General features: G+C 40.2%; 2 protein-coding genes across 2 annotated transcripts in view; both read left to right on the top strand.

The window, feature by feature from the left end:
- The first annotated feature begins 1,660 nt into the window (after positions 1-1,660).
- LOC128251944 (calaxin-like) overlaps positions 1,661-21,863 on the top strand; it is a 59,340-nt gene continuing 39,137 nt past the window's right edge. The window contains exon 1 of the mRNA XM_052979229.1: positions 1,661-1,670. The gene's annotated coding sequence lies outside the window, so the exon portion shown is untranslated. The remainder of the gene's footprint in view (positions 1,671-21,863) is intronic.
- On the top strand, positions 2,453-21,424 carry LOC128251939 (homeotic protein labial). The gene is made up of 3 exons (XM_052979221.1): positions 2,453-3,956; positions 19,487-19,911; positions 20,521-21,424. The coding sequence occupies exons 1-3, from the start codon at positions 2,711-2,713 to the stop codon at positions 20,800-20,802; spliced, it is 1,953 nt and encodes a 650-aa protein (XP_052835181.1). The 5' UTR covers positions 2,453-2,710; the 3' UTR covers positions 20,803-21,424.

Genomic DNA, 21,863 nt, shown 5'->3' on the forward strand with positions numbered 1-21,863 from the left:
CTTTGACCCTTATTTATATTTATTCAGACCATTAGTGTTTTAAGCGTTAAAACTTTTTCACTATTTTAAGCGCAGTATTGACCACTGGCTATGGTTTAAAAAATGCCAAAATGCATTACCATTGTATTAGAAAAGTAAAAAAAAATACCTTAATATTATATGTTTTAAATTAAATATTTTTCGAATAAATAACAACTACTAATGATTTTGTTATATATAATAACATATGAATTCTTGAAACGTCTAAGCCAAAATGTATTTTGTTTCCCACATATCAAATTCTTTAACAACTACATTATGGTAACAAACATTTGCAAAATGTGGAAATATCACTTTACTCCCCAGCAATCCTAGTCCCAACCCCAACCCAATGCTAAAACACGGCTACCTTAGCCCCTTATTCATATAAGTCCTTGCTTCAGCCATGTGGGACAGTTTCAGTTTTGGGATTGGGATTGGGCCGAGTTATGTTGGTTGTGTACATATGTGTGTATATTGAAAGACACTCGCACACATCCTGTTACTATTAATTGCTGCTGTCCGAAAAATATAACAAATCACCTTGGAGCGTTGGGCAGGAAAGACCGAAAGGACGAAACGAATGGCCACTCCAGTATCCCTCCCCCTCCGAATTCGTGCGAGTGCGAGTGTAGAGACAAAAACTTGTGAAAATGTCAATCAAATTGTACAAAAAACGAAAAATTCCCAATCCGAAAGAGGAAGGAGCGGACAACGAAGTTTTCCAGCCAGAGACAGCCAAAGATGATGCATTGTGCGTGAAAGGTGCATGAAGATATCTGACGGTTGTATCTCTATCCCTGCCAAGTGACAGACCCATACACCGGATAACTCTAAGGGGCGCCTACGAATTGCATCCCACTGAGTCAGACCAGGGCCGGAGTCGAGGCCCGGAGATAATGCCTGGAGTCGGGGCAGGGGGAAGTCGTTCGACGACGATTTAAATTCCACAGCGCTGCCATAGATGAGCTGTCATATGTGCAAATGACGATTGACAGCTGCCACAGTCAGCATCCGTATGCAGCTCCTCCTGGACGCTGTCGCAAACCAAGTCCCAAAACCCATTTATAGTTCCCATTTTCAGTACCCGGCCAAGCTCCTCTTCGTTACCTGCCCGTCAAATCATTTGGGAATTTCGTGCGAGGTGCTAAAACGTGCCAAAACCACAAAACAAATACACAACATTGGGTTTCCAGTTAAAACAAGACGTCGACATGAGCATGGACAGGGGCGTAACTTTTAATGCTATCAGCGGGCGGCAGGGGCGGATTAACCGGGAAACGATCTGGGCCCAAAACAGAAGAGCTGCGCGTTGTAATATTTATTTTGTGCAGAACTTGTAGGTGGATCGTTATCCACACTTTCTTTTAATTATTAAGAGGAAATAACTAAATTTGAATTCAATCTCAAAGATTTTAATTTTTTTAAACGCTATGTTGTTTTACATTTTGGTTATAATGGATCGAATTTGTAAGTTAATTAAAATTTAAATGCGTTGATTCCGTGTGTTGATAGAAGGATTAGATTTGAGTACATGTGCTCTGTGTTTCCTCCAAGAGTACATTGCTATAGGTATTGTCCAGTCATTCTAGTTACATAAACCTAAAAAAATAATTTATGCCATTATTTAGGATATTACAAAAACATTTAAAGTATTTTTTAAAAATAAGTCCTGAATGTTACAATTTTATTGCTTAAAATCAAGAATTTTAAAGTCTTTTGACCTAAATTGACGCTTAGGGAATTGGTTACCTTAATTTTAGGTAGTAAAGTTTAAGGCCTAAAATTGCAAACAAAAATATTTTTATGCGACAGAAGTGGCCTTGAAGTTTAGGCAACTTATGACCTAAAATAACACTTTTTTTAAAATGAAAGTAAAAGTCATATCAGACTTTTATTTGTGTAGGTTTTAAAATTTAATTTTAAATTTTAAATTATTACAGAAACACGTAAAGATTCCAGCTCATTAACACATAAACACATAAACACGAGTGAAGTTTATTCAACAATAAGTGATCAACGTGTACAGCATTCTAGGGCTATCTGAACGGCACAAAATTCCAGCCTGATTCACGCCAGCTAATTGCTTAGTTTCGACTCCCTTTCCATAGATCTCCCATCATGAGTCGCCCGAAATGGCAATCCGCTCCTGCCATGGCGACTAGCAAAAAAAAGACAGGGGCAAACGGAGAACGAGAAAATCTAAATGGAAACGGCAACTGCCAAAAACCGGTAGTGGATATTCGCTATATATGACTAACCCCCGAACCACTGCCACTGATAAGGGCAGTCATGCGGCGAATCCGGCAGAGCGAGCGAGACGACAGTCGCACTACTCAAGCAGCAGCCATGAGTGGAGGCGGGACAACAGGCTGTCTGCAGGGGGGCGTGGCCTGGGTCGAGCGGTTGGATGTGGTCTGAAAGAAATCGGTTTCGGGCCAGTAATCAGTCACGACTTGGTAAGCGCGCAGGCAGCACGTCGTCGTCGTCATCGTCATCGTCATAACCATCGGGTCTCGTGTTTGCAGTTCGATAAAGATAATACCAATACCAAACCCTCGTCGAACGTCGCGTAATATTCCCGAGAAGCAGACATATTTCAAGAACTGTGCGAGTGCGGCAAAGTGAAGTGAAGTTAGTGATATACCGGTTACACCGAGGCTGCGAGATAGTGCGGTTCCGGCTGGACAATATGATGGACGTAAGCAGCATGTACGGCAACCACCCGCACCACCACCACCCACATGCCAATGCCTACGACGGCTACAGCACCACTGCCGCGGCCACTGCCAATGCCAGCGGCTACTTTGCCCCGCAGCAGCACCACCTGCAGCAGCAGCAGCAGCAGCAACATCAGCAGCTGCAGCAGCAACACCAGCAGCATCTCAGTTACAATGGTTATGAGAGCAGCTCGCCTGGCAACTACTATCCTCAGCAGCAGGCGCAACTGACACCGCCGCCCACCGGCAGCCACCAGGTGGTGCAGCAGCAGCAGCAGCAACAGCAGCAACAGGCCCAGGCACAGCAGCAACAGCTTTATCCGCACTCGCATCTCTTTAGTCCAAGTGCGGCGGAGTACGGCATTACCACGAGCACGGGGGCCACGGGAAATCCGGGCACCCCACTCCACCCCAGCAGCCACTCGCCGGCGGATTCCTACTACGAGAGCGACTCCGTGCATTCCTACTACGCCACCGCCGCCGTGGCCACAGTGGCTCCACCCAGCAACAGCTCGCCGGTGACCGCCGCCAATGCAAGTGCCAGCGGCAACACCCAGCAGCAGCAGCAGCAACAGGCAGCAATCATCAGTTCCGAGAACGGAATGATGTACACCAACCTGGACTGCATGTATCCGACGACCCAGGCTCAGGCTGCGGTGCACGGGTATGCCGGTCAGATCGAGGAGAAGTACGCTGCCGTGCTGCATGCCAGCTATGCGCCCGGACTGGTACTGGAGGAGCAGGACCCCATGATGCAGCAGGCCACGCAGTCGCAGATGTGGCACCACCAGCAACATCTGGCGGGGGGCTACGCCCTGGACGCCATGGACTCGCTGGGAATGCACGCGCACATGCATCACGGCCTGGCCCACGGACACCTGGCTAACTTGGCCAGCAACTCGCACCAGCAACACTCACAGCTCCAGCAGCAGCAGCAACAGCAGGCCCAGCAGCAGCAGCAGCAGCAGCAACACCCGCAGAACCAATCGCCAGCGGCACAGCAGCAGCAACACCAGATCTCCGTGTCGCCCAACGGCGGATTGGGTCGCCAGCAACGCGGAGGAGTGATCTCCCCCGGCAGCTCCACTTCCTCCTCCACCGCCTCCGCCTCGAATGGCGCGCATCCTGCGAGCACACAATCAAAATCGCCAAATCATTCCAGCAGCATTCCCACCTACAAGTGGATGCAGCTCAAGAGGAATGTACCAAAGCCTCAAGGTAAGTGAAAGCTACGAATTTACGTAATGCAAATGTTTAAGGACACTCAAACACTTTTAACGTCAAGAAGCGAACTAAAGTATTGACTATTCTTGTACTTTGGGGACATTCATCTAAAGAAAATCAGATACCTATTTAAACATAGGTTTAAAATTGTTAAGACTTTGTTTAAAGGAATAGTAACAAAGTACTACTTTTACTTTCAATTATTTAAGGCCTGTTAATCACAAAACTATAATGTTTGGCAAGAATCGTTCTTACGGATTCACGAAAAAAACGTTTTTGAAAAACTTTGAAACTATTTAGAAAACAAACCAATTGTTGTTTTTAATTAAATATGATACATTTTTATTTACTTTTATTACACAAGGCTTAAACACGGTTAAGCCGATTTTCTGTTAGTTGAACTTGAGTTGTAAGCGAGAAGTTGTTTTCAGAAAATTTTAAAGTAACTTTTTTTTACATTTTTTGTAAAACCGTTATTATTTCTAAACACTATAAATAGTAAACTTACGACCGGGACTCATTATGCAAAGAAAATGGCATTTAAAAACCACATATTTCGCTAGTTGCCGCATTTCAGCTTTTCACCTGCCAGACTGTAAAAATAGTGTCAACTCAAATGGTTCGCTCAATAGATCACATAAAGCTTAAGGAATATATTAAGCTAATCAGACAGCAATTATGCAAACAAATAAACATTCTTTCGTATACGTACAAAAGATTTTTTTTTAAGAATGATCTTACAAAAGAAAACTGAGTTAATTTAATAAATTATCAAGCGATGACTTTTAAAACTGATTGACAGGCCAAGATACAAGAATCAGTCAACCAGTGAAACAAAAAGGAGACGAATAAGAACGGAGGAAAAGATTCAACAATAAAATAATAGTTACACAAATAAAATAAAGAATGTGAATTAACATAAAATATCAACAATGTTTATATGAACAATTAGCACTGAAGAAAACTTAGCAAATTTAAAGCAGCTTGATGCGTCAGACGAAATGTCAAGACAGACGTCCAACCGAGGGCATGTCACCTAAAAATAAGAATGTCTCTTCAAATGCCAAAGATTTTGCCCACTTCGCCCCTCCGTTCTACAGCCCCCGGCTACAGAATCTCGATTCTCCCCGATCTCCACGCCCCACCTCACCTCTCATAATTTTCGCCGTTCTCTTGGACCCTCCTTTTGGCATATTTCTGCATATTTCAGATAATTTTGTCAATGCCTGTGCAGTCAGTCAGGTTGTCACTTGTCACTTTGCCGACTGGAGTTTTGTATCTCGGAATTAGCCAGCTAAGAAAATGTATTTGCTTTGATAAAAAAAATATTCAAAAACGTAAAATACATTCGCATGATTAATAAAATGTTGACTATCCAAATGAAGCAGCTGCCACTGAAAAACGAGTATTTTTACTGATATTTCATGAGTTGCAAAATGTACGAGGGTTAGCTTTTAATTGCTCTTTTAAGAGTTTGAGGTCAACCAAACAATAAATGACTACTGATACTGAATGTTTCAGGCTCACCCTGAGTTTAACATAAATGTTAGAGCTGAGTAGAGAAAAGTAAGGCCTAATTGTATGCTCCTAAAACTTTCTCAAGTAGTTTTAAGTAACAACTTTTATTTACGCAAGTTTTTAAAATTCGGGTGACTTATTTTTTTAAGTACTTTGTATCAGTTTATTTGATTGAGGCTTAAAAGCTTGCTTAAGACCACAAAAGAAATTGTTAACATAATATTTATTTATTTGAATTATCATCGCTTGAAAAATTTTATTATTTTCTTCAAAATGAATTGTCAATCCTGCAGGGATTAACTTTACAGGTATAACACAGGATTTTGCTACCCACTTTTCAATATTCCACCGATCCATTCTCAAAACCTGTTGACCAATTTCAGTTAGTTTCTGGGCCTCTTGGTAATGCACTTAACCTGTTCGTGATTCGAGTTGCACAACTGACGCTGATCGCTGATATCGGAGTATCGAGCGTCGGACCACTTACAGTTCAAACGTTAATCCCTTGGCTACACCAATAATCATACAAATATTTGCTTATTAATGCTGAAAAGTGTCATTTACATGCATCGTTTTCAATTAAACGACGCCACAGAGACCCGGGTCGAAGCCACAGCAACCGATCTGAGATCCCAGATCGCCGATCCGAGATCCCCACGCGCCGCGCCCAAAACCCAACCAATTCGAGACCCAAATACGATCCCAAAAGCCCCTCGAATGACGCGTGCAAGTGGAACCAGGCGCTAAGATGGGGAGTTGGGCGGGGCAGAAAGATGTCGATTGCACAGGGAAAAAATTAATTGTTTTATGTTTAATTGTATTTTTTTTTTTTTGTAAATTACTTAATACTGTCATCCCTTCACCCGATTTCCTGACTTACTATTATCCAAAACGGCTCTTTATAATATTGAATGCGTTCGGCAAATGTATTATTGCAATCACATCTCGAAAGATCTTGTCTGAATTTATTTGGGCTTAAAATCTTTGACTAAAAATAAAATTCTAATTCTTATGAAATAAAATTAGATTCAAATCAATGCTACGCTACGTTAAATATATATTTTATAAGAATGACGTATGCCTAAATAAAACCACTTTAAATTACCAATCAGAAAAACTCAAAAAGAACTTTAAATAATTTCTGGAACATTTATTGTACAATATTTAATTTAAACACTCAGAAAAGCGAGTTGGAACATTGTGTTTTCTCGATGTGCTGCAGGGGCGACCGCCAGTCAAACAAACAATTAAAGCGTGCAGCCAGCGGTCGGGAGATGCAGCTCGAATCCAGAATGAAACTGGCTGCCAGGGGCGGGGGGAGGATTTGGGGGCAGGGGCTACTCCTCGGCATGCCGAACTGGAACTGGAAGTCAAGTTGGCTGTCAGAAAAAATGATTATTTAAATAAGAGTCTCTCGTTTGAGCCTCACTGCAACCGAACTGTCACTGAGCAATGATCTGCTGCCTCGTGGCTCCCCTGGAATCCCTGGGTGCTGGATCTTGGATCTGGGATGTTGGATGCTGGATACTGAACACTGAATACTGAACACTGAATACTGGATGCCGGGAGATGCTGCTCGCTGTGAGCTCCGCGCACATGCTTGGGTCCATCTGTCATGTCATCCATTTTCAGGCAGGGAAACAGCATAATCAGCAATCATGGTTATAAATGGTAGCATTCGACATATTGGCATTCACGCACAAACGCAGACGCGAACACAGACTGGATGTACGCTGACCAGTCTTCGATTCAAAGAGTTCTCTAATGTGTTAATCAGCATTTTTCAGTAACCAGACCACATTCGCCAGTTGGAGTAGGAAGGAAAAATGAGCTCGCTCGCATTAAGATTAATGGACATTTTTACAGGGATTTGTCACTGACTAGGATTTGGTTTAAAACACACAAGCACACACATAAAACTTTCTACTTTTTCACTAACCAATATCAATCAATGTGCAAAATCTCGAAAATACTTTTGACAAGATTATGATGACACCTAGATAAAACTAAAATTAGCTAAGGCTGAACAAAATAAGCCAAGCGAGGAAACGAAAAACTTATCCATCATTCAAATGTCAGGGTTAAAGTATTTAGAACTCTTAGGAACTCAACGTTTGCGTACGAATTATGCGAGGTTGGAGTCAAATAAACAGACACTTAGTATGCAAAAGGAAATCACTTAAAATATTCATTCTTTGTTTTTAAAACAGTTTTAATATCTATTGAAAATAATCTGCACCAAATTATTTAAATGAGGGAGAGGCTCTTTCATTTTTTGCTCTTTATCTCTAATAAATCTATCCCTTATTAGCACCCAGCCAAAGTTTTTACGACCTGATATAGTGATAATTTTGTTTACTTTTATTAGCCTTTTGATGGGGCCCTAACTTAATTGAAAAGTTCCCATCGAGGCGGACCAGCCTTGTTGTGGTTGAACAGTTTAATTAATGCCTGGCAACTGGAAGTTCGCTGCTGTTTCTGTTCGTGTTTTATTGTTTTTTAAACGATCTACCACTTTGTTCGGGAATTTCGCCCACTCCCCCGAGAGGCGGGTGGGAATTTCCACACGCAAAGCTAGGGCTCAGAAAATATGAAATATGAAAATAGCTTACAAAAGTGAAGGAAACTCGAATTAACATAAATGTTGGTAGAAAAACGAAACAACAGAAAACTTTTGGCCAATAGGTTGCAAAAGGTGTTAGTTCTATGGGCCACTGCAGGTTCGGTTCAGGGGAGTGGGTCCTTCGCTTGGGTATTCAACATTTATTTGATGTGATGTTTTGATATTTCTTGACACCAACACGCGACGCGACCCGAAGAGCGACGAATGTGCCACAATGAAAACGAAATGAATTAATTACGTGCATTTCAAAACAAAAATTGGTAAGATATATAAGCCAGCGCGCGGCGAGCGAGAACCCCGAAACAAAAACCCTTGGACAAAAAATGAGGCAGACTATTTAAATATTGTGGATAGAAAAGTGACCACCAGGAATGCGAGATAACATCAAACGCTTGTCCAAGTCCAGCCGAACCGAACTGAACCAAACCGAACAGAACTGAGAGCTCAACCGGGAGCCCCGCCCGCCTGTCTGTCACCGACATCGTCATCGTCACTGGCTCTGGCTGTGGATGTGGCTGTGCCTTTGACTGGGGTCCGTCACAGAGGCTAGTTAGCCCGCTGGCCTAGAGATCGCAGCGTGAGCGAGCTGGAATCCAAGAATAAATAGAATAAAATGAAAACACCTCGAGTCGAGGTAATAACTTCGTGACACCCGAAATTTCTACTGTCAAATTTGGTGACGAAAGCGTGAGCAATTACAACATCACTACAATTGACTCGTTTATTACCTATTTATAAACATTAGCAAAATCTGGTATTCGGAGCTCAGTGGACCTTTACAATAATATCTCCCTTAGATGCAATGATATACGCAGAAACTTGTTTATTACTTTTGTGTCGAATCTTTTATTATTATTTTGTTTATTTTCCGATTAACCTTAGTACAAATTGAGCAATAAAAAATTATTAGACTTTGTTATTTAGTAGGGGTTCAATTCCGCGACTATGTCACTTTAAATGTGTGTATATTTTTTTTCAGCAGTTTAAAAAATAAAAAATTAAACCAATTTGTTAAAGTAAAGCTTTAGCTTTAAAAATTAATGCTCTGTTTTAAAAAAAAATAATTTCTCGGTCTCAGCAGTTTTCTTCTTATTTTATAAACAGACCATACTCTTTTCGCTACTTTATCACGTTCCCACCTCTAACTAGGGTATTTCATATACCTCCTTCAACCTCAACCGAAAAAAAACAAACCGGGGCCAAAAAATGTATGGCATGTGTCGTGACAAATTTTGTTCGCTGGCGCGCGCTGAGTTAACATTTTTGAAAGCGTATTATTAAATTTCTTTACCCTCCACACACCTCCATCGGGGTTAAGGGGTCCAATGGAAATACCAGAACCCAAAGTAGCCTAGTCTTGGCCTTTGACTTTTATTCGGCCGATCAACGAATCGATTTGTTAGGTGATAAGCCCTGGGCAGTACTTACAATAATTACCACTTAAGTGGGATAGGAAAGGGTCAGCAATCTTGGAGCCCAATCCCTATCGCACTCCATATTACCTCTGCCGCTAACCGAACGCCGTCTGCACTGCCTCAGTGACATTTACACACCTAAAATGTCAGTTTTCATAAAGTTTGACTCGATTCCACGCGAGTTTCTGGAGACAACATGAGAAGCACATTAGTCCAGTCCGTGTGACAGCCAAAGGGGATTGAAAAGGGAAAAGCCGGGAGAGCTGCTCCCAAATTTAAAGGAAACAGAACGAACTACGAGTTACCCGGTACAAATTAACAGATGAAATGGTGTATCTTTTATATAAACCCCAAAAGTAATTATTTTCATAAGAAACAAAAAAGCAGAATAGGCTTAGGCAACTTTTAAAAACTTAAACAAATCAACGTACTCTTTTTTGATAAGCTAACATATGTAGCTTATAACTTTTCCATATTATTAAAAGTAATTTCTACCACTACCTGTCAGTTTCATCTAACATTACAAAAATTATTAACATTCCTTAGCAAGCAACTTAGAACCTCAAACATACGGAAGCAAAGTTTAAATAGTTTCAACGTGATTAAAAAAGCTTCTTATTTTCCCAAGCTCATCATACCCTTGAGTTCCGCAAGCAAAGAAAAATACCGAGCAAAACCAAATTCACGTTTCGGAAAAGTGTGGCTACCCAACCACCGCTGCATTAAAGGATATCCCTTCAGGGGTGCGCTTTCTCGATGTCCTTCCTTGCGCTGTGTTATGTAATATTAAGCACAAATATACACACTGTGATGTGGGTATCTGCGTGGAGTTGTTTGCCTTGAACGGACATTTGGTGCAAACAGTGCGCCAAAAGCGGAGGATACGGATATCTTATCTGCTGTTTGCATTCGGTTGGCGTTGGCCCAAGGCTCTCTCCATATCCATGGCGCCCCGTATTCCGTTTCCTTCGGCGTCGTTTCGCTGGCCGCCTTAATACTTTTCAAGTGTATAATTTAGTAAATTATATAAGTATCGCGTTACGTGGCCTGACACAAGCCCAAACACACTCAGCCCCCTCCACGTCGATATCAACGATAAATGTGGCTCAATATCATTTGGCTTTGCCTTTTGTTTTCCCTCTTTTTCGCTTGCAAAATTGCACAATGTCATCATAGTCTTTCGACTTTCCAGACAACTTTTGTTTCCCCGGTTTTTGCACTGATAGGGTTATCAGAACCCAGCTAATTGATTGTGATTTATTTGTGGCTTTGGGGAGTTCTGGGGTTCACGTCTGTCCCTTCCAACCTAAACGTTATTTTTAAGTTGATTGTACTAAAAATAAATATCTAATGAAGTGGTTCGTCTAGAATGTATGGTTGGATTAGCGTGTGTTGAATAGTGTGCGAAATAATAATCACTGACCAATAGAATATGTAATAATTTTTATTAATTAAATCTCTGTAATGGCTGAATATCTCAAAAAGATCAGAAATAAGAATTAAGAAATAGAAAAACTTAACAGAAAACGGAAATTCCGCTCAAATTCAAGTACCCTATTATTTTGGGTGGAAAACCCCATTCCACTCAAATGGAGTTTCGTTGTAAGCAGCGGCAGTAAACAAAATACTTTGCGACCTAATGAATCATTTGACGAGACAAACAGTAGTCGGCCAACAATTTAAGCTGTTCCCCAACTGATTTGCGCCCAAAAAAAACGGCCAAAACAATGAGACAAATGGTTCGGGCAATGAAAACTTTTGCTCTGCGGTGCGCTTTGAATGGTTGGTAAAAAAGCTCGAGCATTTAGCAATTGATCTGCGAATCAAAGGGACCGCCCTGAGCCCCTGAGCTCTACAATTGTCTCGATTTCTCAGGTTGCCGGGTTGCGAAGGTGATTTCATTCCCAAAATTCTCTCCGTACCCTCGAACAGTAGATAAAATGGTAAACGAAAGCTGTCAATTTGAAGTCCCATTGTTGATTTCGATTATTGTTTCCAATTTTACTGCTCTCGCTTTGGATTTCGTTCGACGATAGCAGGGCACATTAGGAAAGGTGTCCACCACTACCACTCCCAGCCGATCCAACTGATCCACCCGATCCGTCCCACCTCCCCGGAGATAACAACAATGGACAGCGGCAATGGGCGGCTTTAAAGTGGACATTCTAGTGGCCAGAAGGGTATTAGCCGTGAACGCTTGAACTTCAACTTGGCCGGCGACACGCGCAGCTCTGATTTGATTTATTTAATTTTCATTTCGGCCGCGAGCGAGGCCAACTGATGGATGTATCCTATCTATCTTTAGGCCCGGCCACTAGGGACAGAAGGGTGGTATTATGGCATTAGCTGTACGACCCCATACGGGCTTAGTTTAGATTGAAACGATTTGATTCGATGGTGATTGAGAGTTGATGGGAAGTAAATTAGAGCCGGTAGGGAAGCTAAGTGCGGGTTTTGTTTAAATCGTTGATGGTTTTAGTATGTCATCACTAGATCTGCAAAGAGAAAAATTACATTTTAAAAGAAGTAAAGATTTAACTATAAATGTGTGCACTTCTATGAAACATTCTTAATTAAAGCAATAAGTCGCTCTCTGTCGAATATAAATATTTTTTTTATTAAAATCTAACATTCTTAGAAAAACCACTATTAGCATTTTATAACTTTTCTTTCCTCAGATCAAAAATGATATAAAATAAAGAGCTGCTCGATTAAATAGAGGACATTGAACCACATGATTCATGATTTCATGCCCAAATAATTCCTAAGCCTCGTAACACTTGTGTATGACAGTCCAAATCCAAGGACAAGCAAAAAATGAGCCTCAAATATAAACAACAAAATTAAAATCTCAATTTTGTAAGAACAGCTAAGCAAAAAATACACAGAGTATTGAAAAAATGATTTATTATATAGAAATTATCTCATGTAAACAAGTCAAGTCAGTTGCCAGTTTGGCTAATGCCACTTGTCTCAGGCGAGGCCCCATAAACACCCAGCACCCAACACCCCTTCGCAGCAGTCAGTAGAATTTTGTTAATTTGTCTAATGAAAATTCCATATACTTTTTGTGGGAGCTCGGGAAAACCCAAAGTAAACCTGAGGCCTATGAGCCGACTCGCAGATATAGATATACGGGTAGCATTGAAGGCGACAGTCTGAGGCTCGGCGTCTTGTCTGCACGAATTTCCACGGCAGGCACGAAGATTGATGATGACATTAGCATCATTGTCGAAAAATATTTCTTTTAAAGCCAGCCAAAGGACCAAAAGCAGCAACCTTTTTGCTTGCCATCCACTTGAGAGGCAGAATGTTTTGAAATTTGTTTCGTTGACATTTTAATTTGCAAATACTTGGTGTGTGCGAATATAGACATGGCAGTGTGTGTGTGAACGAATGAAGCATTAATTGAATTAAATCATCAAAAAGTGAAAGACGGGACGGGGGGCCATAGGTTCTGGGATGGGGAAGGGCCATGTCAAGTGGAGCCACTCAAAGTGCTGACTGTCAGCCACACGCACTCCCAACTGGAGTATATATAAATATATATATCTCTGTGCTTCTATGTGCGCCAGCCCACATTTCTTTTTTTTTGGCATTTGGCAGCCATTTTATTTGAGTATTTTTTTCTTCCTTCTTTTTCTTAGACCCTATCGAACACCCTTATTTCAACAGCTCTTCAGCAAATGTCCGTACGCGTATATACTTCGAACTTATGTACGAATACAAAAGGGAAACTATGAACATCCACACATCTGCACATGTGTGCGTGCATTTTCGTTTGGTGATCCGTCATCTTGTCAGAATGTATTATTCGAATTAAGATTTTACTTTTTTTTGCTGCTGCCATTGAATTGAATTAACACAAGACCGAAAGAGCAGCTGTAACTCACACAAATGAAAAACCAACCCCCTTCCATTTTCACCCACCCCCTGGAAACAGTAACTTCACTTACTCACGTTTATTTATAAGTGCAAATCAAAGCACTTTAGCCTAAGTTTAAAAATAAATATCCACTAACCATTTAGCTTTTAGTCGGAAATGTGGAGTTGTGAATGCTTTCGGTTGGAAAATAAGAAAGCCACTTGAGCCAATTATCGCCAAAGCTGGGAGAGATAATCTACCTAATAATTGTCAAACTCAACTAAATTTCCTTAACACACTTCAAAGCATTATCAGTGCAGACCTAATGAGAGCTAAAATTAGTTAAACCACATTCTTTGAATAGCTACCAGAGAATTGGAAGCTTATAAACATAAACGGTCTATGATAAATATGTCTGTTTTTCATATCAATTGTTATTTAACAAAATTAATGTTTGACTACTTTATACCAAACGCCTTAAAATGTTATTAACAGGGCGTTAGAATTACTTTTTTTATAAGTAAATTGCTCTTATATTTCCGCAAACGTTCCTAAACTTGTTATTTAAATGAATTAAGAAGATGTTCATTAACATTGCCAATCTCTTGTAATTTATCAAAAACCTTAAACACCTATTTCAGATACTACATAACTGTGTGTTGGAATTAAATCCCCATTTAAAATAACAACGACCAAGTCACAATAACTTCTGTACAACATGCTTAATTTAATTTTTTCCCCCGAAAACACTTCATGTCGCTATGTTGGGCAATTTCTTATCGCCAAAAAATATGTAGTACAAATAATGTCGACAATTTTGATTTTCGGGCCTATCAGATGGCTACCGGAATTCGTAAAGCGTAATCTATGGAATAGAAAATAAAAGTAAAATAAACAGAAAACAGTAGCCAAAACGTTGCTATTAAGATAACACAAATATGTGCATTCGAGTATCTGTGTAAATATTTAAATCGAGTTTGGCGTTGTGTTGTGTGTGACGGCGACATAATTTTCCGAAAGGTAAACAATCCGATTGGGAGACAGACACACGAACAGCTCAAACACATCGAAGATGTTTGATAAGGAAAACTGAAAACTTCTTCCGAGGAGACAGAAGAGCAGACAGTTAACAAGATTAAGAAACGGGCGCCAGTTGAGACATCTACCAATAACCGATAGAAGGTTAATATCTGACTGAGACAGGCAGCAAGTTCGGTTTCTTTTTTAGGACTTCTTTCAAAACTTTGAGCCCTTTGTCGAACAATTTCCATGTGTGTTAGACATCGTGACTAATAAGCCGCGGGACGTCTGCTATGCCCATACAAAACTTTCAATTAAGCTGGAAAACTTCACCTCACCTTTGTGCCAGAGAGTTGGATACTTTTTGGGGAACGATGATATGTAGATACAATTATGAGAATTCGGTTTTTGTGCATTTCACGATTCGTGTTTGAAATGTAGATACCAAGATACGACTGCATCATCGCATGACATGGGGAAAAAGTCACGGGTTGACAGGCGGCCAATAAAACTGACAGAATGAATGGACATAGCTCGTGGATTTTCGACGGGATTATGCCAGTTTAGTCAAGTCAGAGTCCGAGTCAGAGTCCGAGGGTCCGGACTTGATACTCGGTAATGCCAAAGAGTGTTGACTGTGCCTAATTAGCTGGGTCAACCCTCCCCCGAAAAGGGTTTCCACTGAGATTGCCAAATCAATTAGTGCCGACTGACCTCTGGCCGGTGGACTTGAACATCTGTCCCGTTCAAAGCAAATAACACAGCCTCTGGTGATTGCAAAATATTATGGTCGACGTATATGGGCACTTTGAGCTCCTTCCGATTGGGGGCCATAAATTACGCGCAGGTGATCAATCACATCGTCACCAAAGCCACCGATCGTCAGCATATTTTGGTCAGCTTTCTGTGCACTTTTATGGCCCAAATTAGGGGCACCAGAATCGTTTCTCGAAAGTTTTGCCACATGACGTTGATGTTGATGTTGTGTTTAATCAACAATTAAAACAATTTACTTTTAATTGAAATATAATTTTCTATTTGCACTCGAATTAAATATTATTATCAATTGAGCCGCCGGCCAGACGGCGTTCCAAGCACTCCGGTCTCTGTTTCCCGGTCTCCGGTCTCCGTTCTCCAGTCTACGGCCTCAGGCCCACTTAATCGCCCCAAAACGGACCCAATGTAATGCCACCCGGGCTCACAGAATGTGGTTGTGTGTGTGTGCGTGTGTGCGAGTGGGGATCTCCGTAAAGTGGCAGTGGCGCCTGCATAATAGAAATGATAATATCATTATATCATATCAAAATGGCCGTTGCCAGCGGATGACTCACGGTCTCAGGGAACTTTACTTAAATGGTAGAATTCAAGGACAGCGAGTAGGCTATTACAATTCAAATGTAATTAGTAATGAGTATTTTAGACAAAAGAAGTATTGTTTCGATAAACTAACAATGAAGTTCATTACTCTAAATAGCTTTGGTATAAAATATATATATTATTCAGTTCCAGATTTGTAAACTTTGCATAGCATTTGTAGACTTTAAAATCGTTAAGTTCTTTAAACTCCTTTACAACCCACTTTACCACTTTACATATTCTAATAAAGTTTGCCAACAATTTCTAAAATTTCTTTTATAAAAAAAACAGGGCATCTCTTTTGTTTATGCCAAAACAAAAAACTAAACATATAACAAGTATTAAATATGTATTACAGGAGTCCGAAAAGGTGGAATATACAAGTTGTTAAAGCCTACATATGTTATGTGAAATTTATCTTTCCATCATTAAAACCTTCTTTGACCAGGCTAGGACAATCACAGTCGATTCTTCTACGGATTTTAATCAACTTTTCACGTGAGAATTGTGTGATGAACGGGAAGATATGCAAGAGTCAACAATCGTTTGACTGGGTTAAACCTGCAGTTGTAATTACCCCTAGTCGAGATGTTATCAAATTACGTTGACTCTGTGTGGCGCCCCTAGCTGTTGCACTTAGCCCCCTCCGCCCCCTCCCTGATCAACCACCCCCTCGGAATATTCTGCAGCAGCGACTCTGGTTGTTTACATTGATTGTCAACAGTGTCACTTAAGCGCCATGGTGCCAGCCCACTGTCCCACCCACCCCCTTTGGAATGGCCTTCAGCTGGGAGGGGGTGGCAGCTTCGTTGGCCGCGGAGTTTCCCTACTTTCCACCTCTTCGCTCCGTACCGCCCCGCCCCGTCCCGTCCGCCCCTTTCCTCATCGAACCCGGCATTCGGAGCACTGAAGTGGAAGCGATCCCCCGATAATGCTCTCTAAAACTAATATTACAAAGCAGATATCGTTTGGCGCCGTACAAAAGCGACAGTGCCGCCAACTGGCCGCGACATGTTTGACAACCCGAGCGACACCAAAAGCGACCGATGCAGCCGTGCCACTAACAGAGGCCGCACCGTGCCACAGTGAAGCCAGACACTTAACAATAAACAAATTTTTATATTTTATAAAAACAAAAATGGGCGTCTTTTTACAATTTTAATTGGAATATCTGAAACATTTTTCAGCAAATGTATAACGAATAAATAAAATATAAATTTTTAAATTTCTTACCCAATACTAAATAAACATAGTTGTATTATTCAAACAAGTTTTATAAAATACCTGATTCTATACCATACAAATGTTCTGTACCACACAACAAAATATTACGCTTATTCATATTGTGATCATATATCTGTTAGATCAGTCCAAACATAACTTTAGATTTCTGTATGCTTTAATTTTTACAAAAGAAATGTATAGCTTTTTGGTAATATACCAAAACTATAACAAACTGAAAAATTTAGAACTCGAGCTGAACAACTTTCAAGAGTTTTTTAACGGGCTTCTTTTTCATAATGTAGATTAAAATATGTTACGTTAAAAGTGCTCAACAAATATGAAAATATACACGAATTTAGTTTTTACTAAAAATATAATTATTTGTGATTATCCCACAAGCTTAAAATAAAATATTGATTCAACTTCAAATTAGAGCTATAGAAAAATTAGTGTTGTGTTTTTATTCATTCGCAAGATGTTATCAATAACATTGAATTATGGCCAATTCCGATACCACTGTTCAACGATTGGCGGCAGTGTATTGATAGCCCAACCAGAATGCAGTAAACACTCAACTGCCACAGTTGCTGCTGCTGCTACTGCTACCGTGAATATTAATGTGAAGGTGGTTGTGACTGTGATTGGCGGTGCAACTGCCGCCCCGTTTGCTTAGTTTTGTTTGCCTGTTTGCGGGAAAATTCAAATGTAGCCCAAGCCACTCCGCGCGGTAATCCTGGGGCTTGTTTTCTTAGACATTCCTGTGTGCATTACGATAGGAGCGTTTCCAGCCCGACTTGGCACTTATCGATCGGTCCGCGCAAACAGTTCCCAAATCCCCGAAAGGTGCGCGCCAGCTACCGTGCGGATATTTCGACTGGATGCCAATTTGGGTATCGGTAGCACTTAGAGAGCAGTCATAAATTCATCACTCATTCGGCTCTGTAAAACTTATTTATTGCCCGTGGCTTCTGGTTTGATTTATTGCACCAGCAGCGACCAATTGCCTAAAAACTGTTAAACCAACTCGATAACTAAACGGGATCGGCAGTTCATGTTAATATTGCCACCGGTCGGCACCTTTAAACTTCATCGCCGTCATCATCGAGCAGTCATAAGGAAACTCTTAAGATTCGTTTGTGATGGTCGCATAATGCTTATTAATTGATTTATGCTGTAGAAACGTTTTTTAAGATTTATGATTGTGTTAAAAGGCTTTTTATGAGCTTTCAGGGCCTACTACTGGTGGCTCCATAAATTTAATGTTGATTAAAAGCAAACCAAACTTTATTTTATAAGACAATTTTTTTATATTTCTACTTTAAAATTATTTAATCAATTTCGTGGAACATATACTGTTTGACACCTGTAAATTCTGCAATTATCCGCTTTCCCAACTCAATGCGTCTTAAAGAAATTTCCGCTCTAACAATCAGTCCCAAATCCCAGACAAGCCCACAAATATTATAAATCCTGAACCTCCCACAAAGTGAGAGTTAAAATCGTAACCAGAGGATACGAGTTAGAGATACGAATGTCCGCTGTCAGGATAATCCCAATATTTTCAAACAAACCTATTGAGCACATTAAATCCTTCTATGGAAAGGCAAACGGCCAAAAGGAATTATTTTCATCATCGTCGGCTTTAGCCACGAGGCGCATGTCAAATTATGAATAAAATGCAAAATCACGCAAACAAGCCAAAAGTCAAATGGGAACGAGAGAGTTTGGGGAAGAGGGTAGGACGAGTCGGCGAGGGTCGAAACTCTCACAATGATTAGCTGCGACAGCTAAAGATCAACGTTAAGGGATCGCCGGCCTCACCTGAACCTCACTCCCTTGGCCTGCCACGAAACCACAACAAAGACAGAGATACCAATGTTACACTGAGGAAATTAAAACACTCGAAAACAATCTATTAGTTTTTAATTTTATTACATTTTAAGTTTGAAAAATGTGTATTTATACATATATCACTTTAATTTTATTAAGAAGGCCCTTTTATAAGTAAGTTTCTTTAAATATTAGGATAAAGGTCCGTTAGTTGGGACAGTCAATTTTCTCGACAACGTTATGTAGGCTTATCAAAATTCAATATGTTTAAATCTTTCGTAATTTTCGAAATTTAAAAAGTTTTTCTATGGTTTTTTTGCAGAGAGCTAGAGTATTAAAACCGTTACATAAAGTAAAAAAAAATGTGAAAAAGAATCCATTTGTATTTCATTTAAAACATCAGTAGTGATTGTAGGAGTTAAAAAAAGGAAAATTCAGATTGCACAACTTCCAACACTTTCACAATTCTCAAAATTTGTTAGCTTCATCACATTTTTGGTGAAATATTAATTATATATTGAATTTTAATAATTTTTTAATGCAAAACCTATGCCACTTTCCTCCTAAAATCAACAACTTTAGAGCTCGTTTTTAACAATATTTTAAAAACTGTTATATTTTTTATACAAATTTCGCCCAGTGTTTCTCACAAGCCTCTTTCCTTCTCTTGCAGCATCGAAACTACCTGCCAGCGGGATTACCAGCATACACGACTACCAAATGAACGGGCAGCTGGACATGTGCCGTGGTGGCGGGGGCGCGGGCAGCGGCGTGGTGAGCGGTCCTGTGGGCGTGGGGGGAAACGGATCCGGATCCGCTGGGATCGGAGCCGTCCTGGCCGTGCAGAACTCCCTGATGATGGCCAACAATGCGACGGCGGGCAGTGCCCATCCCAACGGCATGGGCGTGGGCCTGGGCAACGGGTCCGGATCCGGACTGAGCAGCTGCAGTCTCTCCAGCAACACCAATAACTCCGGCCGGACGAACTTCACCAACAAGCAGCTGACCGAACTGGAAAAGGAGTTCCACTTCAATCGCTACTTGACGCGGGCGCGGCGCATCGAAATCGCCAACACGCTACAGCTAAACGAAACTCAGGTGAGAAATCAAGGTTAACCAAGAAATTCTACTTGGGTACTACGAAAAAAAGGATAATTAAGAAGGTTTTTTTCGTACCAGAACTTAAATTGACCTGTCTAGATATTAAATTGAATAATACATACCTCATGCTCATAAATTAAAGAATTTTTTTTAACAGAAAAAAAATCAAAATACAAGAAAGTAACCGCTTTGAACATTTTTTAAAAATTAATAAATACTTAACAAAATGACATAAATAATTTCAGAGAACTTAAATTTTAGGCTAAAAGTATCTACTAATTTTGCCATGTTATATATAACTGATCTTTTCTTATTATACCCTTGTAGAGAGTTTCAAAAGTCTTGATCCTATTGTTCCACGGATTGGACGACTTTATCATATAGATGTATACATGTAGTAAATCCAAAAAATTATTGATTCGTTGTTTTGCAAATAATACTTCGAGATATAGTAATGTAATGTAACAATTAGTTTTTGTAATAGCTGCGAGGAAACATACACTTCGGCTTGCCGAACTTATTAATTTAGGCATATTTAAACATTAATATTTTAACAGCTCAATTGTCCGATTAAGCTAACCTTTTATTCCCTATTTTTTCTTGCAGGTCAAGATCTGGTTTCAGAACCGTCGCATGAAGCAGAAGAAGCGGGTGAAGGAGGGTCTCATTCCGGCGGACATCCTGACGCAGCACTCGGCGCCCGTGATCAGCGAGAAGCCACCGCAGCAGCAGCAGCATCAGCAGCATCAGCAACAACAACAACAACCGCCAGAGTTGCAGATGAAACCGCAGGGCAGCGACCTGGGCGGGAATGATTTGAGCTCGGGAGCAACTGCAGCACAATCAGCAACTTTATCACTAACAGCACCTACAACCAAGCAGAGTTGAACACCTTTCTTCGTTGTAGTTGTAGTGGTAGTTGTTTTTGTTATCCTATTGTTGTTGCCGCCAAAATATTGACGCATTTTGTTGTGATAAATTAATAGAAAATGCACAAAAGATCAGAAAATCAGAAAAAATCAACTAAATAAGGAAATACAATAATTAAAAAAATACTATGTCATACACGTAGCAAATTAAAATTGTAAATCCATACAAAACCGTAATCAAACGCTAGGAACTTGTGGAATCGAGGTGCCATATTCATCTAGGGGCTGTAAATACTTAAACTTACATTTCGCATTGCCGCAGCTGTAGTTTATTGGACTAGCATAAGCAAAACTCAGGGTTATATAACAATTTAAAATACTTAAACGCACGCAGAGCAATTGACAAAATAAGAATATAAACAGAATCAAAATGAAAATCCAAAACTAACATATTTAAATCTATTCCAGAACTACACCATTTGTAAGACCCCTCCCCATCCCTGCCACCACAAACTCGTCTGTAGTATTATTAGCTAAGTTTTAGGATGCCCCCAAGTTCTTCGTTTTGTGCTAGAAAGCAATCGGTAAAACAATTTTGATGTATGTCAGTATATTTAATCTAGTCCTAATTGTAATATAATTATAACTGTACAACACATGTATGAATAAACAATAAACAAACCCCGATTGCAAATTGTTAATAAACCGTGTGGACAACTTATTGCGAGCGTGGGCATTACAATTATATCTCTGACGAATTGTGAACGTTTTTATTTTGAGTAATCGCCGATTTCCAAGTACACCGATAAGCGAAGTAACATTCGACTGGACTGGGGAATTTTGCCTGAAAGGGCAGCCACCAAAAACGACCTTCAAACCATATAGTGTCTAGGATATCTTGATTAATTGGAAAACTAGACCCGTGGTCAAAATACCATATGCAAATCTATCATTGTTGATAGGCCTGACTTGAGGATTACAGTTTCATATGCCAATCACATGTTGTGAAATATTTAGTTTTCTGGGATTTATTGATTTTATACATTTTGCTTTGATAAATTGAATAATTTGAAAATGAAC

The sequence above is a fragment of the Drosophila gunungcola genome, chromosome 3R (assembly GCF_025200985.1).
Source record: "Drosophila gunungcola strain Sukarami chromosome 3R, Dgunungcola_SK_2, whole genome shotgun sequence".
Lineage (NCBI taxonomy): Eukaryota > Metazoa > Arthropoda > Insecta > Diptera > Drosophilidae > Drosophila > Drosophila gunungcola.

Bases quoted from the DNA above. Each gene is read 5' to 3' on its own strand.
- LOC128251939 (XM_052979221.1), top strand. From the start codon at position 2,711: ATGATGGACGTAAGCAGCATGTACGGCAACCACCCGCACCACCACCAC. The intron at 3,957-19,486 runs GTAAGTGAAAGC...CTTCTCTTGCAG, and splicing joins GAATGTACCAAAGCCTCAAG to CATCGAAACTACCTGCCAGC. The intron at 19,912-20,520 runs GTGAGAAATCAA...TTTTTCTTGCAG, and splicing joins TACAGCTAAACGAAACTCAG to GTCAAGATCTGGTTTCAGAA.